Here is a 16,033-nt window from a genome sequence, read left to right as displayed (position 1 = left end):
CCTGGCGGTGGGGGCACAGCTGGATGCGGGCGGGGTGGAGGGCCCTGGCGGTGGGGCACAGCTGGATGCGGGGCAGGGGCAGCCTGGCGGTGGGGGCACAGCTGGATGCGGGCGGGGAGGCCCCCCTGGTGGGGGCACAGCTGGATGCGGGGCGGGCGGGGAGCCCCGGCGGTGGGGGCACAGCTGGATGCGGGCGGGGAGCTCCTGGCGGTGGGGCACAGCTGGATGCGTGGCGGGCGGGGGCAGCCCCGGCGGTGGGGCACAGCTGGATGCGGGCGGGGAGCCCCTGGCGGGGGGGGCACAGCTGGTTGCGGGGCGGGGAGGCCCCTGGCGGTGGGGAACAGCTGGATGCGGGCGGGGCGGGGCAGCCCCGGCGGTGGGGCACAGCTGGATGCGGGGCGGGGAGCCCCGGCAGTGGGGGCACAGCTGGATGCGGGCGGGGGAGCCCCGGCGGTGGGGGCACAGCTGGATGCGGGGCGGGGGCCGCCCCCGGCGGTGGGGGCACAGCTGGATGCGGGGCAGGGGCAGCCCCCGGCAGTGGGGGCACAGCTGGATGCGGGGCGGGGAGCCCCGGCGGTGGGGCACAGCTGGATGCGGGGCGGGGCAGCCCCGGCGGTGGGGGCACAGCTGGATGCGGCGCGGGCGGGGAGCCCCCGGCGGTGGGGGCACAGCTGGATGCGGGGCGGGGCGCGGGGAGCCCCCGGCGGTGGGGGCACAGCTGGATGCGGGGCGGGGGGAGCCCCCGGCGGTGGGGGCACAGCTGGATGCGGCGCGGGGCGGGGCAGCCCCCGGCTCTGTGACTGACGGGCGGGGGGGGGAAGCGGCGGGCCCGGCCGGTGATTGACGCCCGGCTGCTCCGGCCCTGCCCAATGGGGGCCCGGTCCCGGGGATAAAGCCCCGCCGCGAGCCCCGGTTCCTTGCGCTCCCTCCGTCCGTCCCGCGCTGCCTCGACTCGCCCCGCACCATGCGGCGCGCCGCGCTCCGGCTGCTGCTCCTGGCTCTCGCCGCCGGCTGCTGCCGCTCGCTGCCCGGCACAGGTGAGCGGGGCGGGGTCCGGGAGGGGGGTGGCCCCGGGCTAGTCACCGGCCTCGCCAGGCAGCCAGGAGTGGGTCTGGCTCCGGCTCCGGGCGCTTCCCCGCCGGCTGGGGGCCGGGACCTCTTGGGAGCGCCGGGGCGGCTCGCAGCGGGGCCGGGGTAAAGCCTCAGCCGCCCGCTTGTGGCCCTGGGACAGCCCTGCGGGTGAGCGGCGAGTCTCTCCCCCCTGGGTGAGAGGGGACCTGTCGGGCTCTGCTGCCTCCTGGGGCAGCGCTGGCTGCCGGGGGCTTGCTCGGCTGCGGCTTCGCTGGCCCAGTCACTTGTCTAAGGTGACGGGTCCCCTCCCTGAAGTGTGATCGGGGATGATGGTAAGAAGCAGAGCCAGGTGTGTTCCCAGGACCTGCAATCCCTGTGTGTGAGACACACCTCAAGTGTCCTAGACCAGAGGGTTTAACCTGTGGCCCATGGACCCTGGGGGCTCCCACCCTATGGTGAAGGGGGCTCTGACAGACTTAAGCCTGAAAGCTGGGATCTGATCAGTCTGTTAGATCTAGATTTCCAAAGGGCTCTGCAAATGAAGAGAAGTTGAGAACCACTGTAGACACAGTGCTCCTCTCACACGTAATGTGAATCCCTTTTGTATGTCAAATGCTAACAAAATGACTCCGTGTCCAGTGACTGCTCTCCAACAGCGCAGCTGTGTCTGAAGGCAGGTGTGCTGTACTGCAGTGGTTCTCAACCTGGCACTCTGCAGACCAATCTAAGATTTCCAAAGGGGTCCTCACCTCCACTGGAAAAACTTTGTGGCTCTGCAAAATGAAGAAAGGACTGAGAACCACTGCTGTGTAGTGTACGACTTACTGAGGGTTCAAACACTGGTTTGTATGGCAGGGCAAGCAGGGACCTCACCAAGCCCCTATGAGCTACCCGTTAACTTGGCTGTACACTTCCAGAAGGCAAGAGCTACCCTGCCTCTGCTTTCTCCCCACCTTGCTCCTTGGGGGGGGGGGTGGCTGCTGGAGGGAGGCTAAGTGGCATATGCCTCCCTGCTAGGATAGGTCAGTCTGAGGCCAATGGGCATAACAGGCACACTGGGAGGTGACCGGGCTGGCTCAAGCCAGGTGCATTAGCTCTGTGGTGCTGAGAGGCTCTAACAAGGAGCAGCTGTCTTTAGTCAGTAGCCCTAACCAGGGCAGGCTCTAGGCACCAGCAAACCAAGCATGTGCTTGGGCTGGCATTCTGGGCCTCCCCTCTTTTGCTTTGGGTGGCAAAAGTCTAGAGCCAGCCCTGGTAGCAGCAGCGTGTCGTGTGTGGGGGGTGCCCAGGGGCTGCTGCAGTTGGCACTGTGGGGAGCAGCGCCTGCACCTCATGGCTGGGCTGGTCAGGCTCTGAGCGGGGGACACTCGGGCTGGGGGCTGCCCTGCAGGGCAGAGGGAGCTGCCTGCAGGTGCTGCAGGGTTGGTCACCCCCAGTGCCACAGCTGGGGCTGAGCAAAGCAGCCTGAGCTGCCCAGGGACTGCAGCAGGGTGGCCAGCATTAGCAGTGGGGCCATTGAGGGTGGGGTGCTGCCATGCAAGGCCTGTGTCCTGCTCTGCTCCCTCTGGGGCTACCCTGCCCCAGCTCCTCGGCCCCCTGCTCGGGTGGTCCCCTGGCTCTGCCCTCCTGGGTCCTAGCTGGTCCTGGAGGGACCTTGGGCTGAGGCATGGCCCAGGAGCCCCACTGCTTACCCTGACCCTGCCAGCGCTGGACCGGCTGGAAGTGAGGGGAGAGTGGCTGGAGTCAGCACTGGTGGGGGAGCCCAGGGCTGGGGTGGCAGGGGGTACAGGTGGGGGGCTGAGAGCCTGGGGCTGGAGTGGGGGGCAGCTAAAACTTTTTTGCTTGGGGTGGCAAAAAACCCTAGAGCTGGCCCTAACTAGCCTATATGAAAAGTGGCTCTTAATGTGGCTGACCATGCATAATAGGCAACATAGCAGTTCCTTGTCTGACCTCTAGTGGAACACTACTAATTTCTAGAAGTGGAGGCCCCTACCTCGACCTGTTCTGTTGCTCTTGGAGTGAAATAGCACAGCAAGGCCCATTCAAACCTCTTGTGACAAAGAGGATAAAGTAGAAAAGCACAAATGCTAGCTAGAGCAACATTCCCAGTCACTAGTGTGTGATAGACTATCTTGATATCTCTTGCATCCTGCTTCCAGGCTGCCCCTTGGGCTGTTCTATCTGGTATGGGACAGATAGAAACATGGCTCCACAGCAGAAAGTGCCAAGTGCCCTGGGTGCCACCTTTAGCAGAAGAGCATTACTCCATACTCAGGTGTATGGTGCAAATGGCTGTTGGCTCACTGATGCTACTTACCTCCCTAGCTGAGGCATCATGCTTGGGCATTAAACAGCTCTAATCTCAGGAGACCCTAGTAGTCCTGACCAGACTGTTTTCTGGACTATATAATCAGACCAGGTTGACTCTTGTGGGCGTTCCTTTTAACTCTCAAGTGGCAGTGCAGGTACACATAATGAAGATGGTAATGGAGGTGTGTGTCAGATCCAACTCCGAGCCTGTGTATTGCACTTCTGCAGCAAAGCTACCGCTGGCCCTGTTTCTCACCACCGGGTATGTTGTACATGCCACAGTGCAGAAGAGAAGGAGCCTTTAATAAAGACTAATACCTTGCTGTGGGGATGCCATGGTGTATCAGATGAAGACTTTTTTGCCTCCTCTCCAAGCACCAGGGATAGCTATCAGTTCTAACCTGTAACTAGCATGTGACCAAGTGGTGTCCTTGCCACTCTGCTGCCTCCTCTCAAATCAGTCCAGGTTGTCCCTCTTTAGATGCTTCCAAGGGCTGCTCAGTCTGACCTTCCTATGTGCTCCAGCAACGAATGGCTCCTGCTGGAACAAACACTTACAACTGAGTGACACTCAAGTGTTTTGAATCTGGCAGGTGCCTACGCTCTGACTCCAGCCTTGTACGTTTATCTCTGCAGGTGAAAGAAATTGTCATGCCTTGCAGCAGGCTGCATGTGGAGAGAAATGTGTTCCTTTCATGTGGCTCTGTAATGGAGAACAAGAGTGCCCAGATGGGACTGATGAGCACTGTGGTGAGTTTTGTAACTACCAACACCTCATTCCTAGTAGAGCTGCACTCCAACAGAAATGCAACCCGCCTGAGTCATTGCAGATGTAAGAATGAGGCTTCTGGCTCTAGTCACATGACACTGAGTACTTGGAAAAGGCTCCTGTATAAAAGCCCTTCAGCTTATAGAAAGGTTGAATATTGACCTAAAAAAGCAAAATACAAAAACTCTCTGGCCTTAAATAAAGGGAGCCCAAAAACACACTAGGTATGTTTCAGATGTCAGATGGTTAAATGAAGTGTCTCTCCTAGCCTGAAGAGTTCTCCAGCTATGCCATCTCAAACCATCAAATACTCCTTCAAGAATGAATTAAGTGTAGCAACTTTGTTACTGAACTAATAGTAGTTACCATAGTCCAGAAAACTTGACTGAACCTAATTTGAGATTCTGGCATGAAAAGAATCTGTGTCCTTTGCCATGATCCTAATTACCCTCTTGGTAATAGGGAATGATTCTCCAGCTGAAGCAGTTAGGAGACTCAAGCTGTGATGGACTACCAGTGTAAATGAAAGCTGGGTTCTACCTAGGTGGTGGTACCACATCAGCATGCTTTCTAGCATCTGGAACTACACTAGCAAAACTTCCTTACCACTCTTAATTTGATATGCTTCAGTGTAGTGTAACTCCATTACATCTTTGGAACAATGAAAATACTGAAGGTGGCTTCAGATTTTAGCACCATTTCTTATGTTAGTGTCTTGGTTACAAGCCTGCAGGCTTGTAATCTACTCAAGGCTTCCTTTAAAAACAGCAAAGAGTCCTATGGCACCTTATAGACAAACAGACATATTGGAGCATGAGCTTTCGTGGATGAATACCCACTTCATGGGATGCATTTAGATAACAAAGGCTTCCTTTGTTATCTAAATGTGGTAATGCTTATTTGAGGTTAGCTTTGTAAAAGTGTGAACTTGACCTGATCCCCTTAATTGCAAATGGAGTAGGCTTCTTGTCCCCTACTCAAAGGGCATTCCTTCCTTGATTGCAGAGGAGTATTTCCTGCCCCAACAAGCCCCTAAATATAAAGTGGAACATCTGTGTATGGAGGAATCCTATGGAATTTCACTTGCCTTGTTCAGTAAGGATGACTGTCAGATCTCAAATGTCAGAGGAAACTAAACTTGCTAACCTCAATTGCACTACCCTGAATATTGACTATAGTGGCTGTTGTGTGATCTGTACAGGTTTTATTTATACCCTCTGTTATAAACAAACATGTTAACCCCTGTGGTACTTTCTCTCCTGCATTAAATGAAATTCCAGTCTCACTGCTAGCATTAACTCTCAGACAAGCAGCTGAAAGAGTTCTATTAGGAGTTCTGAAATTGCTCTGCAGTTCAGCTAGCTCTCACAACTGAGTGATTAAAATTTTAATGCAAAGAGCAATCAAAGTAACTGAAGAGTTCAGTCAAAGCAGGAACAATTGGTTTTTGTATAGTAAATTCTCAGCTGAGACTCTGTAGTCCAAAATGCTATATTCAGGACCCCTGCACCACCAGGATGTGGTGAGAAGTGGCAGTCACAATTGTCTAGCAGGACTAACACTTGCTGAGCCCAGAGTGAAGCATGCATGCTGACTGCAGTAAGTGGCTGCAGATACCAAAGCCTTGCCTGTCTGCATGAGCTGGGTTTCCTCTAGCTATAGAAGCCTGCAGTCTACAGTTCAGGACTATTAAGGGCACCTCTTGGATGAAGACTGGTATTCTGCATAGCTCTGTGCACAAGCCCTCTGACTCTACTTCCCACTAAACACTCTATTAAAACTCCTTCCCGACAGCTGGGCAAGAATGCCCCATGCCCTAGTCTTTATTATCTGAACCATCATGGGCTGGGGGAAGCTTTATCTGGAACATAACTTGTTGTTCATTGGCAATGAAACATCCTTGGGCTCCAGAACAAAGGACCATCTCAGTCATTGCAGAAGCTTAAATCTAGCTTTCAGTACTCCCGATCTATGAAATATTGGAGTAGATGGACAAAGAGGGAGGCTGGTCTAATACAGTAACTCCTCACTTAATGTTGCATTTTTCAGGAATATAACTATGACTTTAAGTGAAACGATGTTAAGCGACTCCAATGTCCCTGTAAGAATTAATGTAAATGGGGGGGGGGGTAGGTTCCAGGAAAATTTCACCAGACAAAACTGTTTAAAACTTATTTTTCACAGCTATGATGATTGTGAAGCTTGGTTGAGGTGGTGAAGTCAGAGGGTGGAAGAGGGAGGGATATTTCCCAGGGAATGCCTTGCTGCTAAATGATGAACTAGCACTCGGCTGAGCCCTCAAGGGCTAACCCGTTGATGTAGCCTCTCATCAAGGCAGCACGAACAGGAGGGAGGGTAGACAGCATAGCAGACATTGTGTGTGTGTGTGTGGGGGGGGGGGGCAGGGAGAAGAGATGCACACTGCCCCTTTAAGTAAGCTGACCCACTCTTAAGTGCATTGTTTAAGTGGCTCCGGAAGTTGAGACAGCAGCTGCTGCCCCAGGCTCTGTCTCCTTCCATGTCCCCTCTCTGCTCTATATGGAGAAGAGGTGGGGAGGGGGGGGACACCCTGACATTAGCCCCCTCTTTGCCCCTGCACAGAAAGCAGGAGTCTCTGGGAGCAGCTCCAAGGCAGAGGGCAGCAGCAGTACATGGAAGGGGGGGTGGGGTGGGGCAGGACAGCTGAACTGCTGATTGCTAGCCTGCTGGATGGCTGCAGCACAGGGAACTTAGGGGGAGCTGATTTGGGGGGGGGTGCTGCTGGTCCACCCTGGTTCCAAGCCCCCACCAGCTAGTTCCAACTGGCTGCTCTTCCTGAAAGCAGTGGACAAAACAGGTGGCTGCCAAATAACATTAGAAGGGAGCATTGCACAACTTTAAATGAGCATGTTCCCTAATTGATCAGCAATGGAACAAGGTTAACCAGGATGACTAAGTGAGGAGTTACTGTTGTCTTGTGCTTTAAAACCATGTGGCTCTCCAATTTTTTTCATTCTGTTGTGGGAAAGTCTTCGTTGAAGCTTGGACTCTAAAATCTAAATTTCAGACCAAAGTGTGCCTTGCAATCTGTTAGGATGGAGCAGTTGCAAAGCTGTTTACTAGGGATACTTTAATCTCTATTGAAGTTACCCTTTCTTAAAAAGACTGGCAACAAACATTGATGCCAAAACTTGCCACTTTTATTGGCGAACATTTGTATTCATCACAAACTGGCTGGTAAGCATTTGACTTTGATCTTGTGTGATGGAAACTTCCCCAGAAAATAGATCTCCTTCAAACCCTGCCAAACAATGACTGAAATCTCCTACAAGGGTGGGGTTTTTTGGTATTTTTGAATCGGCTCTGGTCACAGACAAGCAGAGGCAAATCAGACTGCTATGATGCTAGTAGCATTAGCCTAGCCGTTACATGCTTGGTTTCTCTTCTCCAGGCTGGAAGGGTCCCGCATTCCCACAGGATAGCAGTATCCTACAATTGACAGGGCAGCAGTAGTGACTTGCCTTGCATCACTTTGAGTTGCTATGTCACAGCTGTTTAACAACTTTCCTGTCTTTCCTTCCTGCTGTTCAGAAGCAGCATGTCGTGGTGACCCAAATACCTGGCAGTGTGACAATGGAAGGTGCATTTCTAGTACCTGGATCTGCGATGGTACCAGTGACTGCCTAGATGGCTCAGATGAGAGAAACTGTGGTATGTATTGCACTAAGCCAGGGTAGGCAACCTATGGCATGAGCACTGAAGGCAGCACACAAGCTGGCTTTTTTTTCCTTTCTATGAATTCATGTTAGAGTGTGGCTGCTCCTAGTGTGTAAAATCCAGAAGGAAGGAGCCTGCTTCTTTCTGTCCCCTCAATACTGGAAATCCAGACAACATTGGCTTTCTGGATGAGGTGGCCCATAACCAATGTCCTTTATCTGTGAATGGCACATCTTGGCAGGGCTCTTCCCCAGAAAGCTAACCAGTGGTATAGGTGCCCAACATGCAGGGTAGGGAAGTGGTGGCCTCTCCACTATGCTTGGCAGAGTGGTGCTTGAGAACTGTTAGCTCTTTAGCGGGGGAAGGAAGAGTCCAAGACTACAATGGCCTCCCTGAAGGCCAGAAGGCTGTTTGTTGCATGGTTGTGTGGTAAAACAAAAGTCCCAACTTGGAGTCAGATGTGAGTGCCTGAGCTCTGTAGTATGAACAAATTGCACCTCCCATGTTGCACAAGGAATGGCTTGCTTGTAACTGGATGGTAGGCAAAGTCCAATTTAATGGGTGACCTGATATTTAGTGAGGGTTCTTTATTCAGATAAATAACAGTATTAAACTCTTCAATGACTAACTTAGTGGGAGCCTCTTAATGAAGCAAATCTCAACCCTGTAAACTTACTTCACTGAACCCCCAGGGTGCATCTCACCTGGGATGGCGAGTCTGGCACATGGCTGAGTTTAAAAAACTGCAGTAATGTTGTTCAAACATAACCCTTCCAACTGGTCTAAACTTCAAGTTTCCTGGGGTTCACTTGCTGTAGGATTGTTCTTGCTTGCTGTTTTCTGGAGTCTAACTAGATATTGAGCCGTTGCAACTGCTCATAATGTCTCTGCCAAGGAAAACTTGAAGCTTCTGTAAGTGAAGGCTTCCAGAGACTAGATGCTTGAACTTCAAGGTAGTGATTGGGGCTCAGAAAACAAGGGTGCCTTGTAAATTGACATGGCCAAAATCCTGCTGAAGGAGTCTTCCTCACAACTACAGATCAGTGTCTATGAAATAGGAGATTTCAAAGAATTTCTGCCTTGTCCAATAAGCCACTAGTCCCTTTATACCTGATCAAACCAGAACTTAATTGGTAAACTGCTGTTATGGTAACCTGTTGTCTCTTGTGATAGTCTGTGGAGACAGAAAAGTTCCATGTTTGGAGAGTTCTCAATGTATTGATCCTTGGGAAATCTGTGACCTCCACAAAGATTGTGAAGATGGTTCAGATGAAGCAAACTGTCCCCAGAACCACTGTCTACCAGGACAATGGCAATGTAAGAACAAAGTGTGCATTATGGAAGACTGGAAGTGTAATGGCATCAACAACTGTGGAGATTCTTCAGATGAAGAAGTCTGTGGTATGTAACTGGTAATGGTATTCTTCTTGACATGTACAAGAACAAAGTAATTGGCCAGCCACATGGCCATCCCTAATTTACCTAAAATCCTGTGCTGAATTCACTTATTGCCATTAAGGTATAAGAGGCTAGAAGACTTGCTGTGATGGGGTCAGAAGGGAAAACTGCATAATGGGGTATGTCTACACAGCATCTGAATTAATGGGAGTGAGCCACCCATCATGGGCTAATTAGACTTGGGCTAGTCCTCTAAAATGTCTGTACAGACAGTACTTTAAGTGCAGCTTGGGCCAGGGCTCTTCCTCTGAAGCCTAGGGAAGGAGACTAATTTCAGAGCCCAAAAACACTGTCTGAACCCTGCCAACCCAAGTGTAGCAACCCATGATGGGATACTTACTCCCACTAGCTCAAATGCTGTGTAGACCCACACCATGGAGTCTGGGGAATGGGGAGAGAATCTGACTTAACATGATTCAAGTATCTGCCACCACTTTAATGAAACAGTGCTAAGACTTGTCCTGTCAGGCCTGACTATTGCTTATGGCCAATCTCTCTGGACAGCCTCTGAGATAATAGGTAACAAAAGGCAAATGTGTTACTTACCCCAACAAAGTGCTGTTGCTAAGTTGGTCCTTTTTGGGGGTGGAAAAAAATGAAACCACTAAAATAACCTAACTTGAAATGGAGTTGTCCCCTTCAGTGTCTGGACACTTCATCCATGTGGAGAACTTCCACAACAGGCCTAGAAAGCCTGTTCTCCATAGTCGGACTCTAGCTCTTACTTCCATATTCCTACTGCATGGAGTAAGTTTAGTCCTCAGACAGCTGAGGTGCAACTCAATACCCCACTCCATGATTATGGACCACATGGTAACTTTCTTATGAAGCAGTCAGTCCTGATAAACCACTCTTGCCATGTGCTGCATCTGTATCCATGTTTGCTTAGGATGTGAGCTATCTACTCCTTGTTTACAATCTGAAACAAGAGTTGAACATCTGACCACCTGCTTTTTACAGCAATCTGTTGTAATGTCATCATGACCTAGCCTAGAAGTAAGCAGCAGGAGTGCACAGTTGGGAATGTTTCATGCACATCTTGCTAAATCAGTAGCAAAAACAAATTTAATACTTTAATTGAAAGTTCCCTGATGCATCAAGACTCCAAATACAAACTTCCACAGTCTTGGCATAGCCTCAGACAAGAAATAGCCAGCATCAGAAACTAAAGTTCTTATCAACTTGCTCTTAAAGCGTAAAACTTTAATTCTGTCCAAGGAGTCTGTCAGACAACTTCTCTGAATGTGTGGCAGCAATTATTTCTTGCAAGTGAGGGCAGTAGCAGAGCATCTCGTAACTTGATATCCTCTCACACAGCCCACTGCCCGGCAGGCATGATCCAGTGTGATGAGGGGAAATGCATCCTGGAATCGCTAATGTGCAACCAGGCAGAAGACTGTCTAGATGGAACTGATGAGCTCAGCACTTGCGGTAACGTAGCAGCTCGCTGCATCTTTCTGGCAGAAATGTAACCTTGTGTCAGGAAGCCTCTAAACACAACTTCACATCTTGAGGCTTGTTCCCTTTTTTATGCAGGCAAAAACTGCTCTCTGAACAACGGCAGCTGCATGGAGAAATGTACTGACACCAACTGGGGCGTGAGGTGTTCTTGTGGTGCCGGCTGGGAGCTCCAGGCCGATGGACAGAACTGTACTGGTATGGGCACAGCTGCACCTGTTTGACAATCTCCCAAAGGGGTGTGAGGGAGTCTCCAAAAGCAACTTGAGAGCATGTGCTCGTCAACTGTAGCAATCTGCTTCGTGGATGGCAGGGCAGGGAGCTCTTCCCTTTCTCCAGTGGGGCATCCATGGCTGGTGGGACTCCAGTTAACCCTGAAAATGCTCACTACTGGTCATCTGTACGTTTGGCCTCTACAGGCAGCCAGCCAATCATGGTCTGATGCAGCCTTGGCTAAGAGCCATCTTAGCTCTGGCAGTAGAGGTTTGTGCATTAAGATCCAGAGGTCCCTTGTTAGACCTGTGTTTCTTACAACCCACTTAGGGGATTAGTGATACTAAATCTCAGTAAAGGCCAGTATAGTGTCCTCACCTTAAGAGTTCTTGAGCCTTGCCCAGGCCACGGTTCCACCCTGGAGAAGAGGGGAGAAATGCAGCAGCCTACATATGTTGTCTCCCTTGGAAAGGGCACAAGACACACATGGTCACTAGAGCACAAGCAGGCAATATGGCCTATGAAGATGGGACCTGACTGGGCCTAAATTCCTGTAGCAAGTAAGGCTTTAGCCCACTATGAATTGTCAACAGCCAAATATTTCACTGCTTGCTGGTATGACCCTATCTGCTTCTGTAGGCCTACTGGCTTGCTGCTGTAGGGAACCTCTTGTCTGGCCATACCACAGCACCTCAGACTTGCACACACATGGTAGCAGGCATTTTTCACACCTTGGAATGCAAGAGCAGGTGCTGGACAGTGGTCTTACTGCCTGCATGCAGAGAAGCTTTGGACTAATAGCTTTTCTCAGATCTAAATTCCACAAATGCTGTGGTCATAAGCTTCTCTAAAGGGAGAAATATACAGACTGGCCTAGAAAGGCTGAGTCATTCACTGTTCAGTTTCCTAACCTAGTGATATTCTCTCTCCCTCTCCCTTACAGATGTGGATGAATGTTCCCTTGTGTATAGTCCCTGTAGCCAGCTGTGTAAGAACACACTAGGTTCTTTTACTTGTGACTGTGTAAGGGGGTACCAGCTCCACTCTGGCACTGTCTGTGAAGTTGCTGGTAAGTAACACCTGATAACCACAGGTAGTGGGACTGTACTCCAGGTGCCAGTTGAAAGCCAGGCAACACGAAGTGTTCAGTTTCCTACTGCTAGGGTGACTGGCAATGATTCTACTCCTTGGCTTGTCATAGTTGGTAACCCATCTGTCTAGCTGATATTGCAAGTAGTAGCTATGCCAAACTTACTTGGCTGACCCCTCCCCAAGGTTATGGGGACTAGCAACTTGAGCATAATTCCTGTCCCTTCATAGTGGTGTCCATGAACTTGACTCTCCCAGCAAACCCTGTGTAAAGTGTGCACATTCCTCCTTCTCTGGGGACAGGCTCAAACAGGCCACCGTCCTAAACAGGCCACCGTCCTGAACAGGCATTAGCCTGACCCCCCAGCTAGATGGGCAGTAAGTCTTAGACAAGGTCTCTAGAGATCCTGGAGGGCTGAGCACTGAAGCAGGCTTGGGCACAGAGCTGTCACTGTTACAGTCGTGCATGATGCTGTGTACAGAATCCAAGCAAACCCCTGTCTGGTTTAGCTATGGAGAACAGTTCTCCAAGTCCTATAAGTAAGATGAGACAAGGCCTCTGGCTCTAATGCCAGAGGGGTTAAACGAATGCCTGTGCATTAGATTTGCAATATCAAACTCCTGGAACCAGATGCAAATCGTGGCTAGGAAAACCTTCTGCAATTAAGGGACTGCCATGTAACCTGCTGTGACCTAAGACAGCTCCCCCCATGCACCCTTGGTGCAACAAGTGCCAGTTACCTGCAGCAATCCATCCAGAAGCAGCTGCATTCCAGTGAGACCTCAATAAAGAGATCCTGGGTGCACTACATGTGACCATACCAAAGGCCTGCTCAGAGACAGCCTAACTCATGGCAAGAATGGTCTAGAGTAGATCATGTCCAGTTATGCAAGAACTGACCCCACTGCAAGGTGCTGCTGCAGGCACTAGTGCTCCATCGCATCTAAAGTCTAGTAGCAGGCTTGCCAAACCCCCAGCTCAGGCAGGTGCTCCAGCTTGTAGTATCCCCATGAACACTGCAGCATTTTGGGGAGTGGGAGACATCTTTACTAGGGCTGCCAGACAGTACAAGGTGCCATACCCTTGGCAGAACTTCCTGATCTTGCCAGGAAGATCCTTCCCTAGCCCCCAGGGCAGCCCATACCAGCACGTGAAGGCATTGCCCTAGCTGGGATCCCCTCTCCCCCATGAATGGGGCTGCCCTGTAGCCTCTGGCTGCAGCTGCTGCTCACCCCTGCCCACGCTCTGGCCTTCCTCCAGCTGGCTACCAGAGTGGCTGCTCCTGCTTCTCTGCTAATGCTAGGCTGCCCCCACCATTGTACTGTGGAGATGACTAGCATCCCAGCTCCATGTTGGAATGGGCCCCCCACTGGCATGCCTTTCCCTCCAGCTCAGCAGGGGTGGAGGGAAGGTGGTCATGAGCCTGCTGGCTCAGTAACAAGCGCATAATCCCTCCATCTTCCACTGCAGACAACGCTACACAAATCTTGCTAGCAACTGGCCCTGACCTTGTTCTTCTGGATGTGAGAACTCTCACCCATCGGAGCCTGATCTCCACAAACACCACGCCTGGAGTGATTGCTTATGATCTGCTGAGGGAAGCTTATTATTGGGTAGATGAAAGCAAAAGTCTGCATATCTATATGCCTGGGAAGGGCAACACATTACTCTACCCAGGTAAATGCCCCTGCAATAAGGCACTCTGTGCTGCATTATGGGCTTCGAGGGTGACTAGATCACAGGACCACTTTATCCCTCTGAGACTGGGATGCAGTAAACTCCTTTTAGCCCTGAGAGCTGAGGGTAGCAATGAGCCTTGATGTCTGTGTACAGTGCTTCACCCAGCAGGAGGGCTGGGAAATTCTCAACAGGCCATGCCTGTCTATAGAGGACAGCTTCATCCCATCTGTCCTGTGAGTCCAATCTACATGACAGAACTTGGCTTGGGGTATAAGCTGCCTCATCCCAAGACAGTTTGTCCATAATTATGGGGTGGCCTCTTCTAGCAGAGACCATACTGTCCTGTGCTGTCCTTAGTCATGTACACACGGCTCCTCCCTCCCCTGCATCTGACACAAAGGAGCTCTCCACTGGGACACTGATTTCATGGGGTTAGTAGGTGCCTCTGGGGTATAGAGGATTAGGGAGCAGGGACTTCATCACTAACAATCCTTTTGCCTCTTAGATGTCCAAGGTGTGAACAGCATATCTGTAGACTGGTTCACAGGGCAGCTCTACTGGGCTAGCAGCCACCCCCAGACAATCTGTGCTGGTCTAAATGATGGCCGGGGCTACATAAAGGTGCTAGAAAAGAACTTGGTACCTGAGCAGCTGACTGTGTATCCAGCAAAAAGGTGAGAACCAGATGTGGGCAAGAACCACTCTATAAAGCTGTCTGGATTTGCCTGTGTAACCTCTAAGCTTCCATCTTGGATGCTTGATTCTTCCTTCGTTAGAAACCATGAGTGCAACTTTCTCTTAAAGGCTCACTATCTAGTAAATAGCATGTTGGTGAGCACCTGTTTGCATCATGCCAACAGAACAGCTGTAAGCACCAGTATGAAGCAGTGTCAAGGCCACCTGAAATGTGGTGACCCATCGCCTTGGTAAGGAACAAGCCTAGAGCTCTGCTGGGATATCCATCTACCTGCATGGCTCACCCTAGAGCAGCCTGAGTCTGCATCATGATTACCTCTGCATGTGAATAGCCACTAGCAAGCCAGAATGCAGTACTCAGCCTTGTCCTGTAACCTTCCCCACAGGTACATGTACTGGGTGAATCGTGGTGAGAAGGGCAGGACCATGATTGAAGCAGCAGGAATGGATGGCTCTGACAGACAAGTGCTTGCTGTTGTCCCCATGGAAGAACCTTTGGGGCTGACTCTGGATTCCATAACTGGCAGACTGTACTGGATCAGCGAGTATAAGGAGGTACAAGGAGTTCTCTAGCTCCTGGTTACAATAACTGATTGGATCAGCTTCAGAAATAGCTGGCTGTCCCAATGAGTTCAACCCTGGCAGGTCACTAACATACTGCTCACTTCTGGGGCTTTGCACTCTGGGGAAAGGAGCTTGAAGAGATGTTACCACTTGATGCAATTTCTAAACCTTGTTTTAAGCCACCCTTCCAAAATCCTACTCTGCCAGGGTGTGACTGCAACCCCAATAGCACCCTGGGGGATGTGTCCCTTTCAGCTCTCCAGCCTGGGATGCCTTTTACACTGCTTTGTGGTGAGCCACAACCCCTCCAGGGTCTGGTCACAGCCTTCGGCATGCACAGTTACTCCTAGCCAAATAGGCACTCTGACAAGTCACTCATGAACTGCATACTGGGTGACACCAACATATCCCCAGTCCTAGCCTTGCTTCCCTTGAAATGTGCATCTTGTGCTGTTCAGTACCCTGGACAGTGCAAGCTCATGGATAGTCCATCATTCCAACGGTGGGTGGGTGGTGCACCAGACTTGCCACCCCAAGTAGAGATTCTTAAACACAGATTTAAATAAAATCTGTTGCTGCAGTTAAAACTTGTTTTAAGTGATTGGTTACAAACACAAGACAAGAAAAACAAGCTCTTCATAGAACTGGAAGACCTTGAGAGGTCATCTAGTCCAGTCCCCTGCACTCCTGGCAGGGATAAGTATTATCTAGACCATCCCCGACACGTTTGTCCAACCTGCTCTTAAAAATCCCCAATGACGAAGATTGACAACCTCCCTAAGCAATTTATTCCAGTGCTTAACCACCCTGACAGTGTTTTTTCCTTATGTCCAACCTAAACTTCCCTTGCTGCAATTTAAGCCCATTGCTGCTTGGTCTGATCCTCAGAGGTTAAGGAGAATATTTTTTTTCTCCCTCCTTGTAACAACCTTTTATATACTTTAAACTGTCATATCCCCTCTCAGGCTTTTCCAGACTAAGCAAACCCAGTCTTTTAATCTTCCCTCATAGGTCATGGTTTTCTAAAC

General features: G+C 50.8%; 1 protein-coding gene across 1 annotated transcript in view; it reads left to right on the top strand.

Annotated features, from left to right (window-relative positions):
• Window positions 1–932: 932 nt before the first annotated feature.
• The window catches only part of LOC120407164 (prolow-density lipoprotein receptor-related protein 1-like), a 38,885-nt gene continuing 23,784 nt past the window's right edge, over window positions 933–16,033 (top strand). Inside the window, exons 1-10 of the mRNA XM_039542635.1 lie at window positions 933–1,037; window positions 4,018–4,131; window positions 7,721–7,840; window positions 9,020–9,247; window positions 10,622–10,735; window positions 10,841–10,960; window positions 11,919–12,044; window positions 13,536–13,742; window positions 14,251–14,419; window positions 14,828–14,996. Of these exons, the coding sequence (XP_039398569.1) occupies window positions 965–1,037; window positions 4,018–4,131; window positions 7,721–7,840; window positions 9,020–9,247; window positions 10,622–10,735; window positions 10,841–10,960; window positions 11,919–12,044; window positions 13,536–13,742; window positions 14,251–14,419; window positions 14,828–14,996 (1,440 nt within the window). The 5' untranslated portion in view covers window positions 933–964. The remainder of the gene's footprint in view (window positions 1,038–4,017; window positions 4,132–7,720; window positions 7,841–9,019; window positions 9,248–10,621; window positions 10,736–10,840; window positions 10,961–11,918; window positions 12,045–13,535; window positions 13,743–14,250; window positions 14,420–14,827; window positions 14,997–16,033) is intronic.

The sequence above is a fragment of the Mauremys reevesii genome, linkage group 5, assembly GCF_016161935.1.
Source record: "Mauremys reevesii isolate NIE-2019 linkage group 5, ASM1616193v1, whole genome shotgun sequence".
Lineage (NCBI taxonomy): Eukaryota > Metazoa > Chordata > Testudines > Geoemydidae > Mauremys > Mauremys reevesii.
Note: the sequence above shows the minus strand (reverse complement) of the source record. Positions and strands in the feature narration are given on the sequence as shown.